At 40.3% G+C, this 20926-nt stretch overlaps 2 protein-coding genes across 2 annotated transcripts in view; one reads left to right on the top strand and one right to left on the bottom strand.

Annotated features, from left to right (window-relative positions):
• Positions 1-7799, top strand: part of rad21b (RAD21 cohesin complex component b) — a 634821-nt gene extending 627022 nt beyond the window's left edge. The window contains exon 15 of the transcript XR_007438283.1: positions 7729-7799. The gene's annotated coding sequence lies outside the window, so the exon portion shown is untranslated. The remainder of the gene's footprint in view (positions 1-7728) is intronic.
• Positions 1132-15175, bottom strand: nkain1 (sodium/potassium transporting ATPase interacting 1). Its single transcript, XM_007245670.4, has 8 exons — positions 15054-15175; positions 14547-14853; positions 10645-10782; positions 10017-10097; positions 6517-6714; positions 4337-4397; positions 4096-4177; positions 1132-2348 (listed from the first exon to the last, which is right to left on the bottom strand). The coding sequence occupies exons 2-8, from the start codon at positions 14598-14600 to the stop codon at positions 2339-2341; spliced, it is 624 nt and encodes a 207-aa protein (XP_007245732.2). The 5' UTR covers positions 14601-14853; positions 15054-15175; the 3' UTR covers positions 1132-2338.
• Positions 15176-20926: the final 5751 nt, after the last annotated feature.

Here is a 20926-nt window from a genome sequence, read left to right as displayed (position 1 = left end):
ATGTGGTATGTCAGTGTAATCACAGTGTTATAACTGTGTTTTTGAAAAATGGGAGAAAACCAAACACATTGTAGGGTTTTTGAGAATGAACGGCCTTTTTAAGGTCATGCCACAGCATCTCAATCGGATTCAGGTCAGGACTTTGACTAGGCCACTCCAAAGTCTTCATTTTGTTTTTCTTCAGCCATTCAGAGATGGACTTGCTGCTGCAGAACCCAAGTTCGTTTCAGCTTGAGGTCACGAACAGATGGCCGGGATCTTCAGGATCTTTTGGTAGACAGCAGAATTCATAGTTCCATTTATCACAGGAAGTCTTCCAGGCCTCGACGCAGCAAAACCTCACCCAGACCATCACCCTACCACCACCATGTTTTACTGTACTGGGACACACACTTTCCAAAGAGTTCCACTTTTGTCTCATCGGTCCACAGAGTGTTTTCCCAAAAGTCTTGGGGATCATCAGGATGTGTTCTGGAAAAAATGAGACAAGCTTTAATGTTCATTTTGCTCAGCAGTGGTGTTTGTCTAGGAACTCTGCCATGTAGGCCATTTTTGCCCAGTCTCTTTCTGATGGTGGAGGCATGAACACTGACCTTAACTGAGGCAAGTGAGGCCTGCAGTTATTTGGATGTTGTTGTGGGGTCTTTTGATGTTGTGGGCTCTTGCGGTAATTTTGGTTGGCCAGCCACTTCTAGGAAGGTTCACCACTGTTTCATGTCTTCACCATTTGTGGACTATGGCTCTCACTGTGATTCGCTAGATTCCTAAAGCTTTGGAAATGGCTTTATAACCCTTTCCAGATTGATAGATCTCAATTATCATCTTTCTCAATTGTTCCTGAATTTCTTTGGATCTCGGCATGATGAGTAGCTTTTCAGGATCTTTTGGTGGACTTCACTGTACATAGACATGAGAACAGCAAAAACTTAAGAGACCATAGACCAGATAGAGATCATAGTCAGAATTAAACCCACAGCTCAGGCCCCTGCAGCTGTGCAGTACACTCAGTACTTGTAACACAACCACTAGAACAAATAACCATTTTCTTTTTAAACAATGCTTTACACCCCAGGCCGTTACTTTGTAAAACAAGGCATGTTGTCCTTTAATGAAACACATACACAGATAAAATAATCTAGAAAGAGTTTATTAGTTCCAACAACCAACACACCACGCAGACATGCCCCTCACACACACACACACACACACACACACTAGCCATATACATTAACATACATTCTTCATATGGATGTTTACTAATAAACATTTATGGCTACTCACATTCATTATGTGCACAAGCACATACTTTTAGTCCACTCCCCCCACACACACACTCCCACAAGTGAGGGCCACCCTGATGTGCATCCACTCTACAATCAGTCTGATATTTACATGCAGAAAATCCTACTTTTCCCTGACTAAACAACTAGCCCACCTAAAACATTCATCTAACACATTACACTGTATTGGCTTAAGTCAGAGTACAAAGAAAAAAACAGCCTTCTCCCTCACACACACACACACGCACACACTCTTACTGCAGAGCTGAAATGATGAACAGCTCAGACTAGAGTTCAAAGGTTACCTGGGTCAAAGGCTATCCTCCTCGTGAATACACTAGAAATACACACATGTATACACACAGACGCACACATGGCAATAGAATCTGTTGTGGTCCTCAAATCTTCCCCCAAATGCCTAGAAAAGTAGGCAACACGACGAGGACTGTTGTGGCGTTGTCTGTTACTGTTCTGCTTAAGTTCTTCCCCTCTCTCACAGGCCATGGGCAAAAGCACATACTGTCCACCCACTGAGGACACACACCGGTGTGTGTCAGTGAGCGTCTATTAAAAACTGTGCAACACACAAAAAAACATCAGCATATCCGGACTTATCGTTACACATTATTGTGGAAGCACACCAGAGTCAGAGTGATCAGCTGCTGCAATGCACTATGGCTTTAAAACGTAACATTACTTTCCAAAAAGTAACAAAGCAACTGGACTGGTACTCTGTGGTAGAGATCCCGGCTCGGTAGTAAGTGGTCTAATCTGGGTAAAACTTTGTGCACTTTTACTTCCTGTGTATATGGAAACATGCACTAAACAGTGTGGCAGTACAAGCTTTAGCCCACAGCCCCTCTCCTTCAGAGTCATTCACTGAACACACAGTGTCTGTGCTCGCAATTCATGTTTTCTGCCAGCAGAGGGAGACAGTTTCAGAAACACAGAGACTGAATTTTGGAGCACTAAATATCCCACAATGCACAGAACGGCCTTTCTCAGGAGCTCATCTGCTGCTGTTCCACTCCAGCGCAGTTGGGAGCGGATGGGTCCTCTTACCCAGCCCTAAACACACACACACAAAAAAAAACAGTAAAACACAAAGTGAGACAAAGCACAAAAAGGTTGTTACAGTAGTCAGTTTTAATTTGTGAGGAACCCTTTCTGAGCCTTGTTCTACAGGGCCATTACTGATAAAAGCATTTGAACGTTGGACATTAAAATGTTATGTGATCATAAATATACACAATAGTTCTCGAAAACTTCTGACCATTTTTTCTACTATTCTTTTGTCTGTTGTGATATTTGGTGTGAGCCAGAGAAGTCTGGCTTCCACTACAGGTTTCTGAGCAGCGACCTGCAAAAGAGGCTCAGATCAGGATATTTGATCTGGATGTCTGCTTTATAAGAACGTTAATTGTGACAAGTGCCATTTATGTTTTATCCCATTTTCTCCCCAATTAACAAGGCTAATTACCCAACCCACTCAATAGGACTGCCCCTATCACTAGTGATGCTCCAATGCTAATGCAGTATTGCAGAGTAGTCAGCGTTCTCGGAGGAAAAGCGCAGCGACTCGGGTCTGATACATCAGCTCACAGACACCTGTGCTGATCCACAGAGAGCCCCATCTACCACCCAGAGAAAGCAAGGCCAACTGTGCTCTCTCAGAGCTTCGGCAGCTGATGGCAAGCTACATGAACAGGATTCAAACTGGCGTTCTACTGCTCATAGTGGCAGCCCCCCATGGTTTTTACATGTCAGCTATATCTGTTTATTTATTATTTTGACCTGATGTTTTCTGTTAATCATTGATATAAGAAAGCAAACTGCAGTATTCAAATTCTTGTGACCTCCCCTTTTCCAGTTTACCTTTCAAAATGAATGACAAAATATCCTTTCTTTTGTAGAGACAATTTGCCAGAGAACCTGTATTGTTCCTTTTATCATTAAATTTTAACAAAATGTAAAGAACTGCTAAATTTAATGTATTTAAAAAAGTGAAAAATCATGACTGTAAACCAGCTATACTTAAACAAAAGCATACAATACGCTGGTCAAGATTTCAGCTGGTTAACAAGCTTAAGCTGGGTATGCTGATAAATAAAGAAATATACATATATTTGTATTTGATTAGGTGAAATAAGAGTTTGACGGCAAAGTTTGGCTCAGCACTTGGCGGAGAAACCTGTGTGTAAGCCTTCTTGAGCAGAGGGACTTAGCAGGCAGGCTGATTCTGTCTCTGTTTTATATACATCTTGAGATGAGATTAAAAGTAATTTTTTTCAAAGCTACATTTATATATAGATTTATAACTTTAATTTAACATTTTGTTCTTTTTTTGTACTGTTTTTTTCTCTTTAAAATAAACCATTAAATTACCATAAAATTAAACTGTGCATGTATTGGAATAGGGTTGAACTTACAAAATCAACAGGAGATCAAATAATAAATTTCCTCACTGTAAATAGGCAGTAACTAATTATTTGCGCAGTAAATCTCTACAATTGGAATAAAAACATAAAAACATTTTACAGTACTGTGTTTAATAAGACATCCTCAAATCTCACCTCGTGGGAGTCTTATGGGAGCAGTAGTATTTGTGTTATCATCATATCAACACCTGGTTTGGTAAACCAATGCTTAAACTGAACACATCTATCTGCTGATTTGGAGCATCCGAGCCATTAGTTCTTCAGACCTGCTCAGATGATCTAAAGTACTTATTTTTTACTGTATTTATCTTCACCTGCATCTGCTCTAATGTGACTTCTAATTACAATCATAATGAACATTATGAAGAGGCACTTACGTGTAGAGAGGCTGCAGCTGTAGGTGGGAACTCTTTTGTGGAGGCTGGTAACCATATGAGTCAAATCCACCGATAAAATCAACTGTGACACAGACAGGAGAGGTCAGGACTGAAGGGTTTTAAATGCTTTAGTTTAGATGTTGAAAGAGCTAATAACAGCTCTAATACATGACTGGAAATGCTGTAATAAACAGTATATACTAGAAATCAGTGTAGCCACAGTGTTAAATATGATACTTACAGCTGTCCTCATCATCCAGGAAGACTTTGCTAACATAGCAGGCATATACAAAGCCAAAAAGCTGCAGAGAGAAAGATAATTGTTTTAAAATACCAGTAGACATTTTTGGATACTGCATGAAGCAGTAGGTATAAGAAACACAGCCTTAAAAACAATTTTCCAATAAACTGAATTTTACATGAAATTCTAAATGATAGAAATGTAGATATTGGATCACTATCTTTAAAATAACAGTGTAGAATTCACAATTGTCATTGTGTTAACTACAGGGTTCATACATGTTTTAACCAATACATTTCCATTATTTTTCCATTGATGCTTTAAGGCAAATTTTCATGATCATACGATTTTTAAAACATCAGTGCAAACATGGACAATAAAACCAAAAATAAACTAAAACTATAATTAAATTGATTATAGTCGGTCTAAAATGAATCAAATAAAATGTTGTCACACAATCTTCAGCAAAAAAATGTGTGTCAAATCCTGAGAGCTCCATTGTGTAGAGCTAAATTACTGAATTAAATCTGAGCTGACGTATTTGTTAACTTAAAATAGAAAAAAACTGAAACACAAAGATTTGTAGACCAAATTTCCATGACTCTTCCAAAACTTTCTGGGTATTTTTATTTTTTATAAACGAATCCAGGCCTGGAAATTCCTATTTTTAAATTCCATGACTTTTCAGTTTTTTCATGACTGTACGAACCCAGCAACTAGCAAAGAGACTTCATTTAACCACAATTAGCCAAAATATCTTATGTTTAAAAAAAAAAAAGTTTTCTATTTATTTAGGATATTTAAAAATTTTCATATTCTAATTCCTGTGTTTGAATATTTTCTTCTTAACTAAGTTCATTGCTCTTACAAATAATCTGTATTAATGCATTATATCATCATTATATTAGTGTCATGAAATGTCCTTAAATTCTGGCCTTAATTTTTATGACATAATATCGTTCAAACAATGTGATTATCGTGACAGACCTAATCATGTCTGGATCAGAGTTAAGTAATCTAGCCTTCTGTTTTAATAAAAGAAAATGCTAAAAGCTACTGATAACACAGCTAAACGCACATATCTACCAGTAAGCTGCCAATGCCTTGTCAAGATCAAGACACATTCTCATTTTGATTCGGGTACAGAGACCTTTATCACTACACTGCCTTTTAGGTGAGACAGAGTGGGCAGCAAGGCATCAAGTCAGCATTTTTTGCATTTCACACACAGCCTCTATCTGCCTCTGATAGATTTGTCATGGAAAATGAGAACAGGGCTGATTTTGCATCAGCTGCAAAAAATGACAAGCGACATGTTGGATTTACTTTGCCTTAAGCTGGGCTTGCACTACACGACTCTAGCCCAAAATCTGCTACTTGGCTCGAGGCTATACATTTTTTGTTGGTGAAAGTAGATAGGTAGACAAATAGTGTGTAAGGGGATCCTTGATCATGTTGCTGGCCAGCAGGAGCATTTCAAATATGTCTGATTCCTTCGACTTGACTCCGAGCATAAGATAGCACTGACTCAATCTGAACGAGTCTGTTAAAAAGCCAAAGAAAACCGAGTACAAAATCTAATCATGAGAAGTAGTTTTTCTTGCTATGTTTATTTTTTTTCATGCTCAAATATGTTCAAACGTGGAATACCACTGCACAGAGCTAAAATGTACTTCTTGCTAGGCAGATTACAATTTTATTTCTACATTCCACCTTAAAAACGTGCAGCGCCACATTCTGGCTATAGTACCTGTCCTGTACTGCTGCACTATTTAAGGTAAATTGAAAAAATAAGAAGCTAACATCTGACTGATATGTAATGTAGCCTCCACAGCCTGCTGTGCTCCCCTGTTTTTTTATAGGTTCTGCATGTCTTGAGTGGCCTGAGGGGCATGATTTGGGGTGATTACATTTTTAAAAAAAGTCCTGTAGTGTAACCAAGGTTTTATGTGACATTACACATCCTGCAATGTGTCTATTGTGCATACCCACATTGCAGTGGCGATGCTGAAACACTTGATGACATTGGGCATCAATAAATTAGACCATATTAAACTGCACTGACCCAGCTTACAGAAATCTTAATAACAATAATAAGCTAATAAGCTAATGGAATTATAATGCAATTAAGTTAGCATTAAGTTGTGCAGTAACGCTTCAGAGAAAGGCAAAACACTCACTGCGAGGAACACTTGCAGAGCAGAGCTGACCACCTCTATGTACTGGTAGTCCAGTAGGCAGCCACTGACTGTGATCACATGGTGGTCTTGTGGAGCCAAAGGCGAGTCAGGCACTGTTGTAACTAAGCAGCCGGGCCCGTTCTCCATCCACCAGGAGCGATGTAATGAGGTGTTGAATGTCATCAGGAAATCTCTGTTCTACATATGAAAAAACATGACAGAGAAATACTCAAGTTCAAACAGTCCACAATATAAAAAACAAATGTTCAATTATACCACAGTTATTTCCGATCCTGGCTGAGAGGTGTTCTGTGAGTGCCATTATCAGCCGGTAATGCACTGGAACCGAAGCTCTCCATGTATTACTCCGCCACATACAGGTAAGCTAGCAATGATACAGGCCAAACAGCGCAGCTACAAACAGAGCAGCAATGGAACTATTTTAACACGTGGAGTGTTTTTAACCAAACAGATCATTTTTTCTTGTCCTCTTTAACTCAAAATCTTTCAATAAACAGTGATAATGGAACTGTGGTATAATCGCAATAATACACTCGAATAATAGCACTCCCTCTCGTGTATTATTATCCCTTCTAATAAATGCATTCAAGCTACTTAACATGGCACACATTTATGACAGATGTGAACAGTTTACCTCACTGATGCCTGATGAACATAAACCTAATGGCACCATGCCTAATACCAGGCACCCCTCCCAACATTGGCAACACTGAGCTGTGGAGCAGTGAAACTGTGTTCTCTGGAATGATAATTGTTTTGGGATGAAGTAAGTAGTTTAATTCTCTTCATTTTGGAAGTAACACTAAATGAGCAGATGACCTAATACGTTTTTACTTATTATAGTGTATTTACTGCAGTATTTTAAGCTGTGCTTTAAATTCTACACAGAGAATATGGGAGTTTTGGTGCCCAACTGCTGTTTTACAGTTTACAACCTGTTATTTGGCCTCAGAATGAAACCATGATTTTCCTTTAATGGTGGGTTTGTGATTCATTTGATGACCTTGTCTCTGATTGGACTGTTTTTCCACATCTGCTCTAAAGGGTCCTGAGGAGGTTGTTGTGTTTTACTTTCTGTGTCACAGCATATGTAAGGGTGTAAATATTACATGGCTATAAAGACTACTATATAAAATCTCTGAATCTGGCTTGTTTTACAGCTGTTTTAGTTATTTCATAATTCAACTACAGTTGTGGTCAAAAGTTTACATACACTTGTAAAAAAACATAATGTTATGGCTGTCTTGAGTTTTCAATAAGTTCTACAACTCTTATTTTTCTGTGATAGAGTGATCGGAACACATACATGTTTGTCACAAAAAACAGTCATAAAATTTGGTTCTTTCATAAATTTATTATGGGTCTGCTGAAAATGTCACCAAATCTGCTGGGTCAAAAATATACATACAGCAACAAAATTTGTCAATTTTGGTGATGTAGCGAGTTGTGTCAATCAAATTAGCTTCATGTCATGGCCTCTTCACTTCTTGTAAGTGATTCTGATTGACTACAGCTGTTGACTTCTCATGAGCCCATTTAAATAGGGCTCATTTGACCCAGTGATTAGACTCAGCTACAAAAGCTACAATGGGAAAGTCAAAGGAACTCAGTGTGGATCTGAAAAAGCGAATTATTGACTTGAACAAGTCAGGGAAGTCACTTGGAGCCATTTCAAAGCAGCTACAGGTCCCAAGAGCAACTGTGCAGACAATTATACGCAAGTATAAAGTGCATGGAACAGTTGTGTCACTGCCACGATCAGGAAGAAAACGCAAGCTATCACATGCTGCCGAGAGGAGATTGGTCAGGATGGTCAAGAGTCAACCAAGAATCACCAAGAAGCAGGTCTGAAAGGATTTGGAAGCTGATGGAACACAGGTGTCAGTCTCCACAGTCAAGCGTGTTTTACATCGCCATGGACTGAGAGGCTGCCGTGCAAGAAAGAAGCCCTTGCTCCAGAAAAGGCACCTTAAGACTCGGCTGAAGTTTGCTGCTGATCACATGGACAAAGATAAAACCTTCTGGAGGAAAGTTCTCTGGTCAGATGAAACAAAAATTGAGCTGTTTGGCCACAACACCCAGCAATATGTTTGGAGGAGAAAAGGTGAGGCCTTTAATCCCAGGAACACCATGCCTACTGTCAAGCATGGTGGTGGTAGTATTATGCTCTGGGGATGTTTTGCTGCCAGTGGAACTGGTTCTTTGCAGAAAGTAAATGGGATAATGAAGAAGGAGGATTACCTCCAAATTCTGCAGGAAAACTTAAAACCATCAGCCAGAAGGTTGGGTCTTGGGCGCAGTTGGGTGTTCCAACAAGACAATGACCCAAAACACACATCAAAAGTGGTAAAGGAATGGCTAAACCAGGCTAGAATTAAGGTTTTAGAATGGCCTTCCCAAAGTCCTGACTTAAACCCCATTGAGAACATGTGGACAGTGCTAAAGAAACGGGTTCATGCAAGAAAACCATCACATTTAGCTGAACTGCACCAATTCTGTCAAGAAGAGTGGTCAAACATTCGACCTGCAGCTTGCCAGGAGCTTGTGGATGGCTACCAAAAGCGCCTAGTTGCCGTGAAAATGGCCAAGGGACATGTAACCAAATACTAATGTTGCTGTATGTATATTTTTGACCCAGCAGATTTGGTGACATTTTCAGCAGACCCATAATAAATTTATGAAAGAACCAAATTTTATGACTGTTTTTTGTGACAAACATGTATGTGTTCCGATCACTCTATCACAGAAAAATAAGAGTTGTAGAACTTATTGAAAACTCAAGACAGCCATAACATTATGTTTTTTTACAAGTGTATGTAAACTTTTGACCACAACTGTATATTAAGGTAAATGTAGTTTTCTATTCTAGGGCAAACATTGAGTGGAATGTTTGAAATATTAAGGCACTCTTCTCAGTGTGTGAAGACTATATTACACTATCATTGATAAAAAAGCATATTATTAGTATATATAATGCCTTAGCGTCATAAAGTATTCACTCTCAGAGTCTAGCTAAGTGAATTCTGTTATGTTTGAATTTGGGTAAAAATACACTGTCAAAGTTTAGCAGTCTATTTTTGTGAATCGTGTCTGGTTATTTTTTCACTGTAGGAAATGATGCCTGAAGTTTTCCTCCTTTCTAATAAGTCAAAAGGTGCCACCTGAAAATACAGCATTTCAAAATATGTGAAGGCAGGTCTCATAAGGAGCAGGATGGGCATTAATGAGACCACTGCAAGACATCCAAACCTTATGATACAATACACATCATTCACCTACACTTTTGGAGTGGAACTAAGAAGTTAAATTGTGGCAATATAGTTTATAGTCTATAGTTCTTCTTATACTATCATCTGTATTTTAAAGTGTGTTGTCTCTTATTCCAGTCATGTTGTAAACATAAACACACACACACATTCTGGTGTTGCTCAAAATCTGGTATTAACACATACTGAGCAAAACCTTGCGCTTTCACTTACTTGAGACAGGTGGCCCACCTCCAGGTAGAAACAGATGATGAAAGAGTTCCAGCCAACCCAGACCACCAGCCATACGGCATACTGAGAAAACATGCATACAAAATTGATTTATTAATTTTGAACATTATCATTAATATGTATGTTTTAAATACAATCCATCCATGACGGAAGCAAATCTATACACTATACACATTTTAGGTGAAGTTTGTGTTACAATAAGTCATACACAATGTGTTAGTCCTGGTGTAGATACTTCTTATTGTATATTTTGATCTCTTACATTTTTGTTATGTAGGATATACTGTTTTTACCCAGACACCGACAAGGTGAAGAATTATAAGAAAAACTTTGCCATGTTCATTTTGTTTAAATTTGAGCTGCTTTTCAGTGTAACAAAAACACTTCTGTTTCAACAAAAAATACATTTTAATGACTTATGATTCATTTAGCTATTATTGGCTATATGAATCATCTAAAAAATAGAAAGAAAATGTGGATTTTTTATTTTATTTATGTGTAATACTTGATGACTAAACCCATTACAAATATATCCAAAGGCTTAACAGTGCTCTTTGAATGTCCAGGTCTGCTGTGTGCGTGAACACAGGTGGGAGAACTGTAAACTCACCAAGATAAGATATCGAGAGCGGACCTGCACCGTCCCGAACACTCCCAAAATAACAGCCATGATGTGGAGGAAGTTGGCTAAGATAGGAGCCCACTGATAGCCCAGAAAATCAAACACCTGCCTCTGCAGCGCAGCCAGCTACAAAACAACACACACAAACACACACACACACACACACACACACACACACACACACACACACACCAATTAAATTCAAGTCAACTCTGTCATTATACTGATACAGGTTGTACAGTACAACAAATTACTGTCAGGCTACATATATGATGCAGTTATACACAGAGGACATGGACATTGGTGCAAAGACAATAAACAAAATATAATATTATAAGTACAACAGACAACAAACAGTACATGCAATAAACACCAGTATGTACATGTGTGAATAGGGTTTAGCTTTTTACTATACTTGCAATAAACTGTAGTTAATATGCACTTCATATTATAATATAATTGGTGATTTTGTGATGTTGTATAGTGAGATATAGAGGTAAGTTTGGTGCTTGTAACCAGCAAACACAAAAGATGTACATCGATTACTGTGAATTACAATCCACCACACTGAATATGTACACATTGCACTGTGTTAAATAAGTTGTAACTACAGTTTTATTCTACATTTTTAAATTGCTGACATAATGTGAATCTTGCAGATGTTCTCAGTTAGAAATTCATGATGAATGGACCAATAAAAATGCTCCTAAAGGCTTAAAAAATAAAATTATATTTTTATATTGATAGTTAACAATGTTTTTTCCCATTTTCTCGATAGAAGGTATGAGTTTTAGTTGAGTTATAGTGACAATATATCAGCATTTTTTTAATGATTTACTCACACCTTTAAATACACTTGTTCTAAATGTGAATATCCATCAACACAAAGGTTTTAAACAGTGCTGTTCAAAAGCTGCTCGTTCAAATCTGTCAGTGAGTAATTAAACAGGTTGCTATTCTAGCTGCCTGCTTGTAAATGCTCAGGATTGTTAAAATAAGCACGCTATGATGTAGCCCAGTTTTTGTTTGTCTCACAGATGCCCAAACAGTATGTTTTCCAGGCTTCCCAGTGAACTGGGTCCTGGCTCATTTTTTAAGGCAGCCTTTATGACATACTGTTGCAATGCTGGCCTGGCCTACATAGCAGAGCAGGCTCCACGTTCCGTTGGCAGCTTTACCCCGGCACAGGACGTCTGCTCTCGCTGGCTTCCATTAACTGCTGATGCTCAAACAAGCCACAAGCATCCAAGAAGCGGTCAGGAAGCCTGGCACAGGCACTGTGGGCCGCCAGGGTAAAATAAAAACAAGTATTGGAGCAGAGCTACAGTGGAAAGTGTGAGCTGCTGTACCATGTAACCATCCTGACAGCTGAGAGTGCATTCCCTGCTTAATCAACACAACGCTGAGTGGCATCGGACGCTGCTCATGTGTCAACCTGTCTGCGGCCGCCAGGCTCAAATTGACCATTAAGCTTCTAAATGGCTGACACATGATAGTAAAAAAGAAGGAATAAGATTACAGTTCAGCTCGAGGAGTGAAACTGGGTGTCTGTCAGAGCCATCCAGTAATTCTCACCGTGACCAATCAAGTATCTGCGGATCGTCCGGCCTCAATGACCCGTAAAGGGGCCCAATAAAATGCATTACTCTGTTTAGGCCGCGAGCAAATAAATGCAAACAGCCCATCTCGTCCCATCTGTGTGTCTCGCTCACACACACACATACACACACACACATATACACACACACACACACAATTACACACACAAGCAATCCCATAGCCCTCCGCTGCAGCTGTTTCCATGGAAACTGCCTGGAGCCCCAGCCCACAGCCCTATGAGAAAAGAGCCCCTACCTCAGGAGATCCCTTATGCAGGCACACACACACAAATCACAACAATTCCAATACACACTGCAGACGGAAACATTAACTAGGGCAGACTAAGGTCCACAATAAGATTTACAACAAGGCCTCACTCCCACCACTTTTAATATACTTATCTCTGAATGTAGACCCCCACAGTCACCCACCCACATGTACATAGAACAAACACACACACACACATACACAAACACACAAACATGTTAAGACCCATAAATATTCACTCATTCACTTATGTCTCCTATGTGTGCTAATATACTAACACACACACACACACACCTACACTGAGAGTTGAGACTACCCCTGCCACACATTCTTATTGTAGAGTGTTTACTATCGTAAACACATACACACACACATATATTGAAGACTATATTTTTACTATGACCTATACACATCACACAATCACACATGCCACACACACACACAGCCATCCAGGTCTACAGTGTGTAAGTTGAGACCACCCCCCCACACACACAACACATACTCATTGTAGCCTCTGGTAAACACACAATAACACTCATATATACATTCATTAAGAACGTCTTTACTACAATCACATGTGTACAAACACTGAGCTCAACTACCATCACACACACACACACGCAGCCAGTATAGCTTTTGAGATTTGAGACCACCCCCACACACTGTACTCACTGTAGTGTGACTCACACACATACATTCACTATGACCTCTCCTATTTGTTACCTATGATCTCTATTAATTGCGATCACACGTGACCATACACTACCATCATACACACACACACACACACACACACACACAGAGGCCTATATTGTGGGTGTTGAGACCACCCCACTTAACAGACACTGTATTCACTGTAGCCTCATTCACGCACATGTACATTCACTATGACCTCCCATAATCACAACCGCACCTTCCATACATATACTAGGCACAGTAACTATTGGACACATACACACACAGAGCAACTTTAGCCTTTTGTAAATACATACTCATACTTATAAGTGCCCATACATTTAATATTATCTCCCCTATTCACAATCACACGTGGCCATCACGTGACCATCACCACAACCACACACACACACACACACACACACACAGGGTACTCACTGTAGCCTCATTCACACACATATACATTCACTATGACCTCTCCTAATCACAACCACACTTGCTACACATATGTACACTGGGCATGGCAACCATTACACAAAGTTCCATACTGTGGGAGTTGAGACCACCCCCAACACACAAACACACACACACACACACTCTGTAGCCTCACTTAAACACATGTACAATCACTGTGACCTAATCACAACCACACAAGATATACATAGCTAAGCAGGGCATGGCAACCATTACACACACACACACACACTGAACAAACGCATGCTCATAAGTGCCTATATACTATGTACTATAACCTCTACTAATAACAATCACACACAGTCAGTCTTATACAGTTAAGACAACCCCCCTCAACACACTCACACACTGTACTGTACACAACTGTAGCCTCACTCACACACATATACACACACACATGTACAGTCACTATGATCACACACACACAGAGGCACTGTAGCCTTTGAGAAACATATTGAAACTATATGTTTACTCTTATCTGTCCTAATCACAATCACACACATGGCCATACACTACCACACATGCACACTGTACTCATTTACACAAATATACATTCACTATGACCTCACATAATCACAACCACACGTGCCATACATTCACTGGGCACAGTAACCACTGCACACACACACAGGCACTGTAGCCTTTGGGAATCACACTGAAACTCATGGGTGTCTATAGGTTTACTATAATCTCTCCTAATTACAATCACACATGGCCATACACTACCATCACCCCCCCCCCCCCCCCCACACACACACACTCTGTACTTACTGTAGCCTCACTCAAACACATTTACATTCACCATGACCTCTCCAAATCACAACCACACGTGCCATACACTGAACACAGCCACCATTACGCACACAGATACTTACCAGCTGCAGAGAGCAGATGACCACCAGCGTGCACCTCCCGTCGCACCGGCCCATGCTCTCGCGCTTGAGGCACGGTTTGGGCCCCGCGAGGCGTCGCGGAAACGCGGGATCTCCCGTGAGCTCCAGCGTGGAGGGTGGGTGAGCGCGCGCGCGCAGGAGAGAGAGAGCGGTCGGTCAGCACGTCAGGGAGCGCGGGCCGGGCGGGCCGCACCCACGCGTTCCGTGCGCTGGCGTCTCTCCGCAGAGCCGCTGACCATAATACCGCCCGAGCCGAACCGAACCGCAGCGCCGCCCGCCTGTGCCACGCCTTCATTCCGCACGAGAGAGGAGAGAGCACAAAGGAGAGAGAGAGAGAGAGAGAGCTGACACATTTAACTCAGAAATCAGCATCATATGATATGCATCACACGGAGCGCGAGGAGGAGGAGGGGGAGAAATGGCGCGAGGGGCAGAAAATAGACGCAAATGCAATCCGCGCGCGGGACACAAAGCGCCTTTGTGACTCACCGAGTCCGCCGCGCGTGCTGTCTGTCCGGTGTCGCTCTCCTCCGGCGATCTGAGAGGCCGATTCCTGTGCAGCTGGAGCCTCGCGCGCCCCCCACTCCTCCTCCTCTTTCTCCAACTCCCCCTCCAAGGCCCCCCCACTCCTCCTCCTCCTCCTCCTCCTCCTCCTCAGTCCCGCTCCGGCTCTTTGTCAACACTCGACAGGAGAGCGCGAGAAATGGATTGTGGGTGGAAACCGGCCCCCGGCTCCAGCCCACCCGCCTCCTTCCCACCGCCACACAAAGGAGGGCGAGACGCGCACGAGGCGCAGCGGAGAGACCCGAGCAGGAGACCTGAGCAGGAGAAGGGAGGACGGTAGGCGGCTGGGTTATCCACTGATGGGACGCTGAGACTCATAGCTTATGTAAAGTTTCAGTAAAATGAGCTGCTGTTACAGCCTGGCCACAGTCCCACACTCAGTATCAGTATCGCGATATTTTAAACCCCTGAACTCCTAGCCTCTAACCATCTTCAGACTATGTTTGTGATGACCCTTCATGTGACCACAATTTATAGAGATTTATAATAAATTTAATTATAATTTTAGGTAAAATTAATATACCCATAAATATACATTAATGATCATAAATCCATATCCCTTTTCTTTTTTATGTTTTTTTTTTAGATTTTAGATTTTTTTTGTGTTTTGGTATGTTTGTAAAGATGGTTGTTTAAACTTTGTTTGTTACATAATTTTGTGTTTTCTTCTGTGTTTTGGATTGTATGTTGTGCAAAAAAAGCACAGCCTGCCACCGTTATAGTTCATTTTAGTTTTTGAGTGTTTTTTCTCGTATACATTTTTTTTGTTAACGCTTTTTTAAATTTTGGTTTGTTTTAGCTGTCTTTTTTTACCTTTCTTTTATAGTTTCTTTTATTTATTTATTCTTTATTATTTTATTTCAGTCCCATTTGATTTTATCCCAAGTTACACAACCAATTACCCAACCCACTCGTTAGGACTCCCTCTATCCCCAGTAATGCCTTAACACCAGGAGGGTGAAGACTAGCACATGCCTCCTTCAATACATATGAAGTCAGCCACCGCCTCTTTTCCAACTGCTGCTGATGCAGTATTGCAGAGTAGCATCACATTGAGCTCGGAGGAAAGCGTAGCGACTCAGTTCTGATACATCAGCTCACAGGCGCCTTATGCTGATCGACATCACCCTTTGGAGTGATGAGGAGAGAGAGCGCCATCTACCTACCCAGAGAGAGCGAAGCCAATTGTGCTCTCTAAGGGCTCCGGTAGACGATGACAAGCTACTTGAACAGGTCTTTTATTTATTTATTTATTTACATTAGAGATTTACATTTAAGACAATAACAATTAATAAACAATAAACAGTTAAGGGACACATATGGAATTTGTCCTCCAAAATCCCCTGACCTAAACCTTAAAACTAAGATGGTGATTTGGGACGAGCTGGAGCTTCACAGCATGAAGGAAAACCAGTAACTATTGTTCAGCACCTCCAGAACCTCCTTTAAGACACTGAAAAAACTATTTCAGGTGACTCTACCTAATGACGACACTGAGATTAAAATACCAAGAGTGTGCAGATCTGTCCTCAAAGATAATTGTGCTACTTAGAAGAATCTAAAATATAAAACATATTCTGGATTGTTTAACACTTTGTTTGTACAAAATAATTTCACGCGTTCCTGTATAGCTTCAATGTCTTCAATATTAAATTTGGACCTGTTAAATACATACATGCTTCTCTACATTAATCTCAATAATCAAATCAAATCAAATTTATTTGTATAGCGCTTTTTACAACAGGTGTTGGCACAAAGCAGCTTTACAGAAACATGATCACAGGACAAAGAATCAGGCAAAACATTAAACATAGAAAATACAGAATACAGAACCCCCAGTGAGCGCGGAGGCAAGGAAAAACTCCCTCAGAGCTGCAGGAGGAGGAAGAAACCTTGGGAGGACCAAGACTCACATTTGAGGGGGGACCATCCTACCACTGGTCAAACGGCTTTTAAATTAAAATTTAAAAAGTCTTTTATACATCCATATAGGTTTTATGTATTCAGGAGTGTAATAGCGCCACTAATGGCTTGGATGTAATCAGTAGTGGAGAATAAGATGGATGATGAGCAGCTGACCTGTGGTCGGTGATGGATGGAGAAGAGCTGACTTCAGAAACTTCCATCAGTCTGGCCGGACAGGAGACGCGAGAGCCTGAGGGTCCAACATCGGTATCGGGTCAGACAGGTGGGCAGTCAGTAACTCGGAGGAAAGCAGAGAGATGGAATTAGTTTTGACTGGATTTATGCAAAACTGAGAATATTAAAACATTATCAGAGTGTGGCAAATGACTCCGGCAGAACTGAATAAAACAGCCTAACTAAAGGCAGAGAGCCAGAAGGTAACATAGACATGGAGGCTCCCTGAAACACTGGCATCCACCCACTCCACCGTCCACAAACCTGAGTGACCGTGTGCAGTGGGAGAACAACAGCACCAGCATCTCAGTTTACCACAATTCCCTCTGTCCATGAACCCCTGAATCTGCAGCCTTATCTAAAGGAAAAAACATTAATTACCAAAAGCTAAACTAAACAAGTAAGTTTTCAGTCTAGACTTAAAGATTGAGACTGTGTCTGAGTCCCGAACATATTCGGGGAGATTATTCCAGAGTTGAGGCGCTTTATAAGAGAAAGCTCTACCTCCTGCAGAGCTCCTCTGAATTTTAATAATATGAGGTCAGAAACAATGATGCAAGAGCAGCGGCAACTAAGACATCACCTCCTGTAGTACAAAACAGGTTAGTACATTAATATTTTCTGTACTAACCTGTTTTTTAGTAACAGGAGGAGATGTCGCAGTTGCTGCTGCTCTTGCATCATTGCCTCCTGAAATTGTTCCAGATGTGAGAATCTCTTTCCTCTCAGATTTGCACTGCAGTGTGGGATAATAGTGTCCATTGTAACCACACTGAATAACACACTGAAAAACTGAACCATTCTGAATATGTGTAGTGGATATTTGACTATACTCAACTTTGACAATTTCTATATATACTGCATACTATACTACTTAGTCATAAACCTGTTAGTATTAGAGAATAGTATGCGGTTGGGAAGCAGCCTTTGTTTTTTCAAGCATGAACTACTCGTTGAGTGCCCTGCTGCAGAATCTACAGAACTTTACGACAGATAAAATACTCTTCTGCTTGTCTGTCCAAAGAATGTTGTCCAAAATTTTTAAGTCAAATTAAGAACCGTAAATGTGCTTTTTTGTCAAGCATCTCATGTTTTGTTTGATAAGAATTATTTTCTGCTCTCCTATTCCCAGTTCTTTTCTGTCTGGGGTCAAGAATAAGGCCATTTATGGCTGCCAATTTACAAATGTCTTATCTAGGGTTATCAGTTTGCATAAAGTGCATCTTACAGTAATTTGTCTCTAGGATCTTAAACATTTCAACCCGTCTGCGTTCATATTTTCTTTTTTTCTTGGGTTTATTTGTTATGTTTTAGTTAGTTTTATCATTCAGCATGGCAGCATGTATTTTAGCCTGGCTGTAGTCAACAGGCCTAATTCATTGTTGGTTTAACTCAAACAGAAAATTACAGTACTACTACATTAAAATACTAAATAAAAATAAATGTACATGGAATAAATAATGCATGCTGTCTTTCATATGTTTTATTATTTTACAAAAAACTGACAAAAGCATTATTATTACTAAATAATCTGAAGCACCCTGCAAAAGACATACAGTTGAGGACGATATTATTAGCCCCCTTACAAAATAGTCCTTGTTTTCTAAGGATTTTCCAAGTGATATTAACCAGAGCAAAATAAACTAAACACAGCTTTTTTAGACATCGTAGTTTTATTTTGGATGCTTACACTATATTATATTCCACTCAGAAATGAAGATATTACACAAAACACAAAAACTATCAGGGTCAAAATTATTAGCCCCCCACATCCTAATAGTTAATTGTGTATCCTTTTTGCTGGATTACTGCCTGTAGACGTTTGTTGTAGTTTACAACAAGTCTCTCACACTTCATTTGAGGAATCCTGGCCCATTGTTCTTTAGCAAATCTCTCAAGTTCCTCTAGATTCGATGGTTGTCTTGCATGAACATTTTTCTTTAGGTCACCCCACAGATTTTCTATTGGATTTAAGTCAGGGCTTTGTGCAGGCCATTCAATGACATTCACTTTGGTCATCTGGAGATAGTTCTTCACCAGGAGGGATGTGTGTTTAGGATCATTGTCATGTTGGAAAATGAAGTGACGTCTCAGATCCAGTTTCACAGCTGACTGCTTAAGGTTCTCTTTCAAAATAGTCACATATTTTTCTTTATTCATGATTCCATCCACCTTGACAAGATTTCCAGTTCCAGATGCACTGAAGCATCCCCATAGCATAATACTCCCACCACCATGCTTCACTGTGGGGATGGTGTTCTTTGGGTTGAATGCCTGTCCTTTTTTTCTCCAAACATAAGCAGTGTCCCTGTGGCCAAAGAGCTCTAGTTTAGTCTCATCAGACCATAAGACACACTTCCAGTATGAATAATTTTTCTCCAGGTTATCCCGAGCATACTTAAGTCTTGCTTGAAGGTGCCTCTTCCTCAAAAGTGGAGTTTTTCTTGGTCTGCACGCTCGCAGGTCATTCCTGTGCAGAGCTCTAGTGATGGTCTTCTTAGAGACTATGATTCCTGATGTGGCCAAGTCATTTGCCAGTGCCTTGGAAGTTAATCTGGGGTCTCTAGACACATTTCTCACTAGTATTCTTTCCAGTCTCTCTGAAATCTTTCTCTTTCTACCTCTGCCAGGCTTGTTCTGCACTGTGTTGCTGTCTTTGAATCTCTGAATGATGCCTCTCACTCCAGTTCTTGACACTTGGAAAGCTTGGATATCTTTGTATATCCCTCTCCTGCTTTGTGTGCATCAATAATTATTTTTCTCAGGTCCAAACTGATTTCCTTTGTTTTTGGCATGTTGCTTCCTCAACTGCCAGCTCCATAATGAGGCTTTTATACCACGTTTTAACTTAAATGAGTTAATTAACTTAACTTAATTGAGTGCAATCATCTGTTTCACCTGATCACCTTTATGCACTTCACCTGAGAAGGTAAAGCACATCACTGCACAAAAGTGGCTTGTGTGATGACTTAATAAATGTTAATTTCTTAAAGGGGGCTAATAATAATGTCCCTGGTCATTTTAGCTTATTCTTACATAATAATATTTTGGTGCACAAATATAAATATTTTGGTCCTTCTAATGAAAAATTGTATGTTCAGAAATGCTCTGTTAGAACTGCCTTGCTCTGCTAAAAAGGATCTTGCCAGAATCTTGAGGAGACTTAACATTTCATAGGGGGGCTAATAATATCGTCCTCAACTGTACATTACAGTAAACTGTCTAAATACCCTATTTAAAACCAGTAAGTGTCTTAATAACAAAGTATGCTGCCATAGACAATACAGACAATTCAGTGTATTACCAGCAGCTTTGCAATCAGTGGTAAAATACTACAGATCAATATAGTAAACCTAACTAATGTTCACATATATTATTTTATATAGTATTCCTCACAGTGTGGATTTGATGGGGGATATTAAACATAGATTCAGCTGATCCATAACAAACCTGATCAGATTAACTGCATAATCTGGTCTTCAACCAACCAAAACGGGCACATGTCACCCCGCTGCTCATTGAGCTCCACTGGCTACCAGTTGATGCTCGCATCAAATTCAAAACTCTTACAATCGCCTACAAGGTGATGTCAGAACAGGCTCCTTCCTACCTGCACTGATCACTCCTGAAGGCTTACGCTACCTCCCGGCCACTGTGCT

This window comes from Astyanax mexicanus, chromosome 3 (assembly GCF_023375975.1).
Source record: "Astyanax mexicanus isolate ESR-SI-001 chromosome 3, AstMex3_surface, whole genome shotgun sequence".
NCBI lineage: Eukaryota > Metazoa > Chordata > Actinopteri > Characiformes > Acestrorhamphidae > Astyanax > Astyanax mexicanus.
Note: the sequence above shows the minus strand (reverse complement) of the source record. Positions and strands in the feature narration are given on the sequence as shown.

Bases quoted from the DNA above. Each gene is read 5' to 3' on its own strand.
- nkain1 (XM_007245670.4), bottom strand. From the start codon at position 14,600: ATGGGCCGGTGCGACGGGAGGTGCACGCTGGTGGTCATCTGCTCTCTG. The intron at 10,783-14,546 runs GTAAGTATCTGT...GTTGTTTTGTAG, and splicing joins TCATCTGCTCTCTGCAGCTG to CTGGCTGCGCTGCAGAGGCA. The intron at 6,715-10,016 runs GTAAGTGAAAGC...TTTCATATGTAG, and splicing joins AGGTGGGCCACCTGTCTCAA to AACAGAGATTTCCTGATGAC.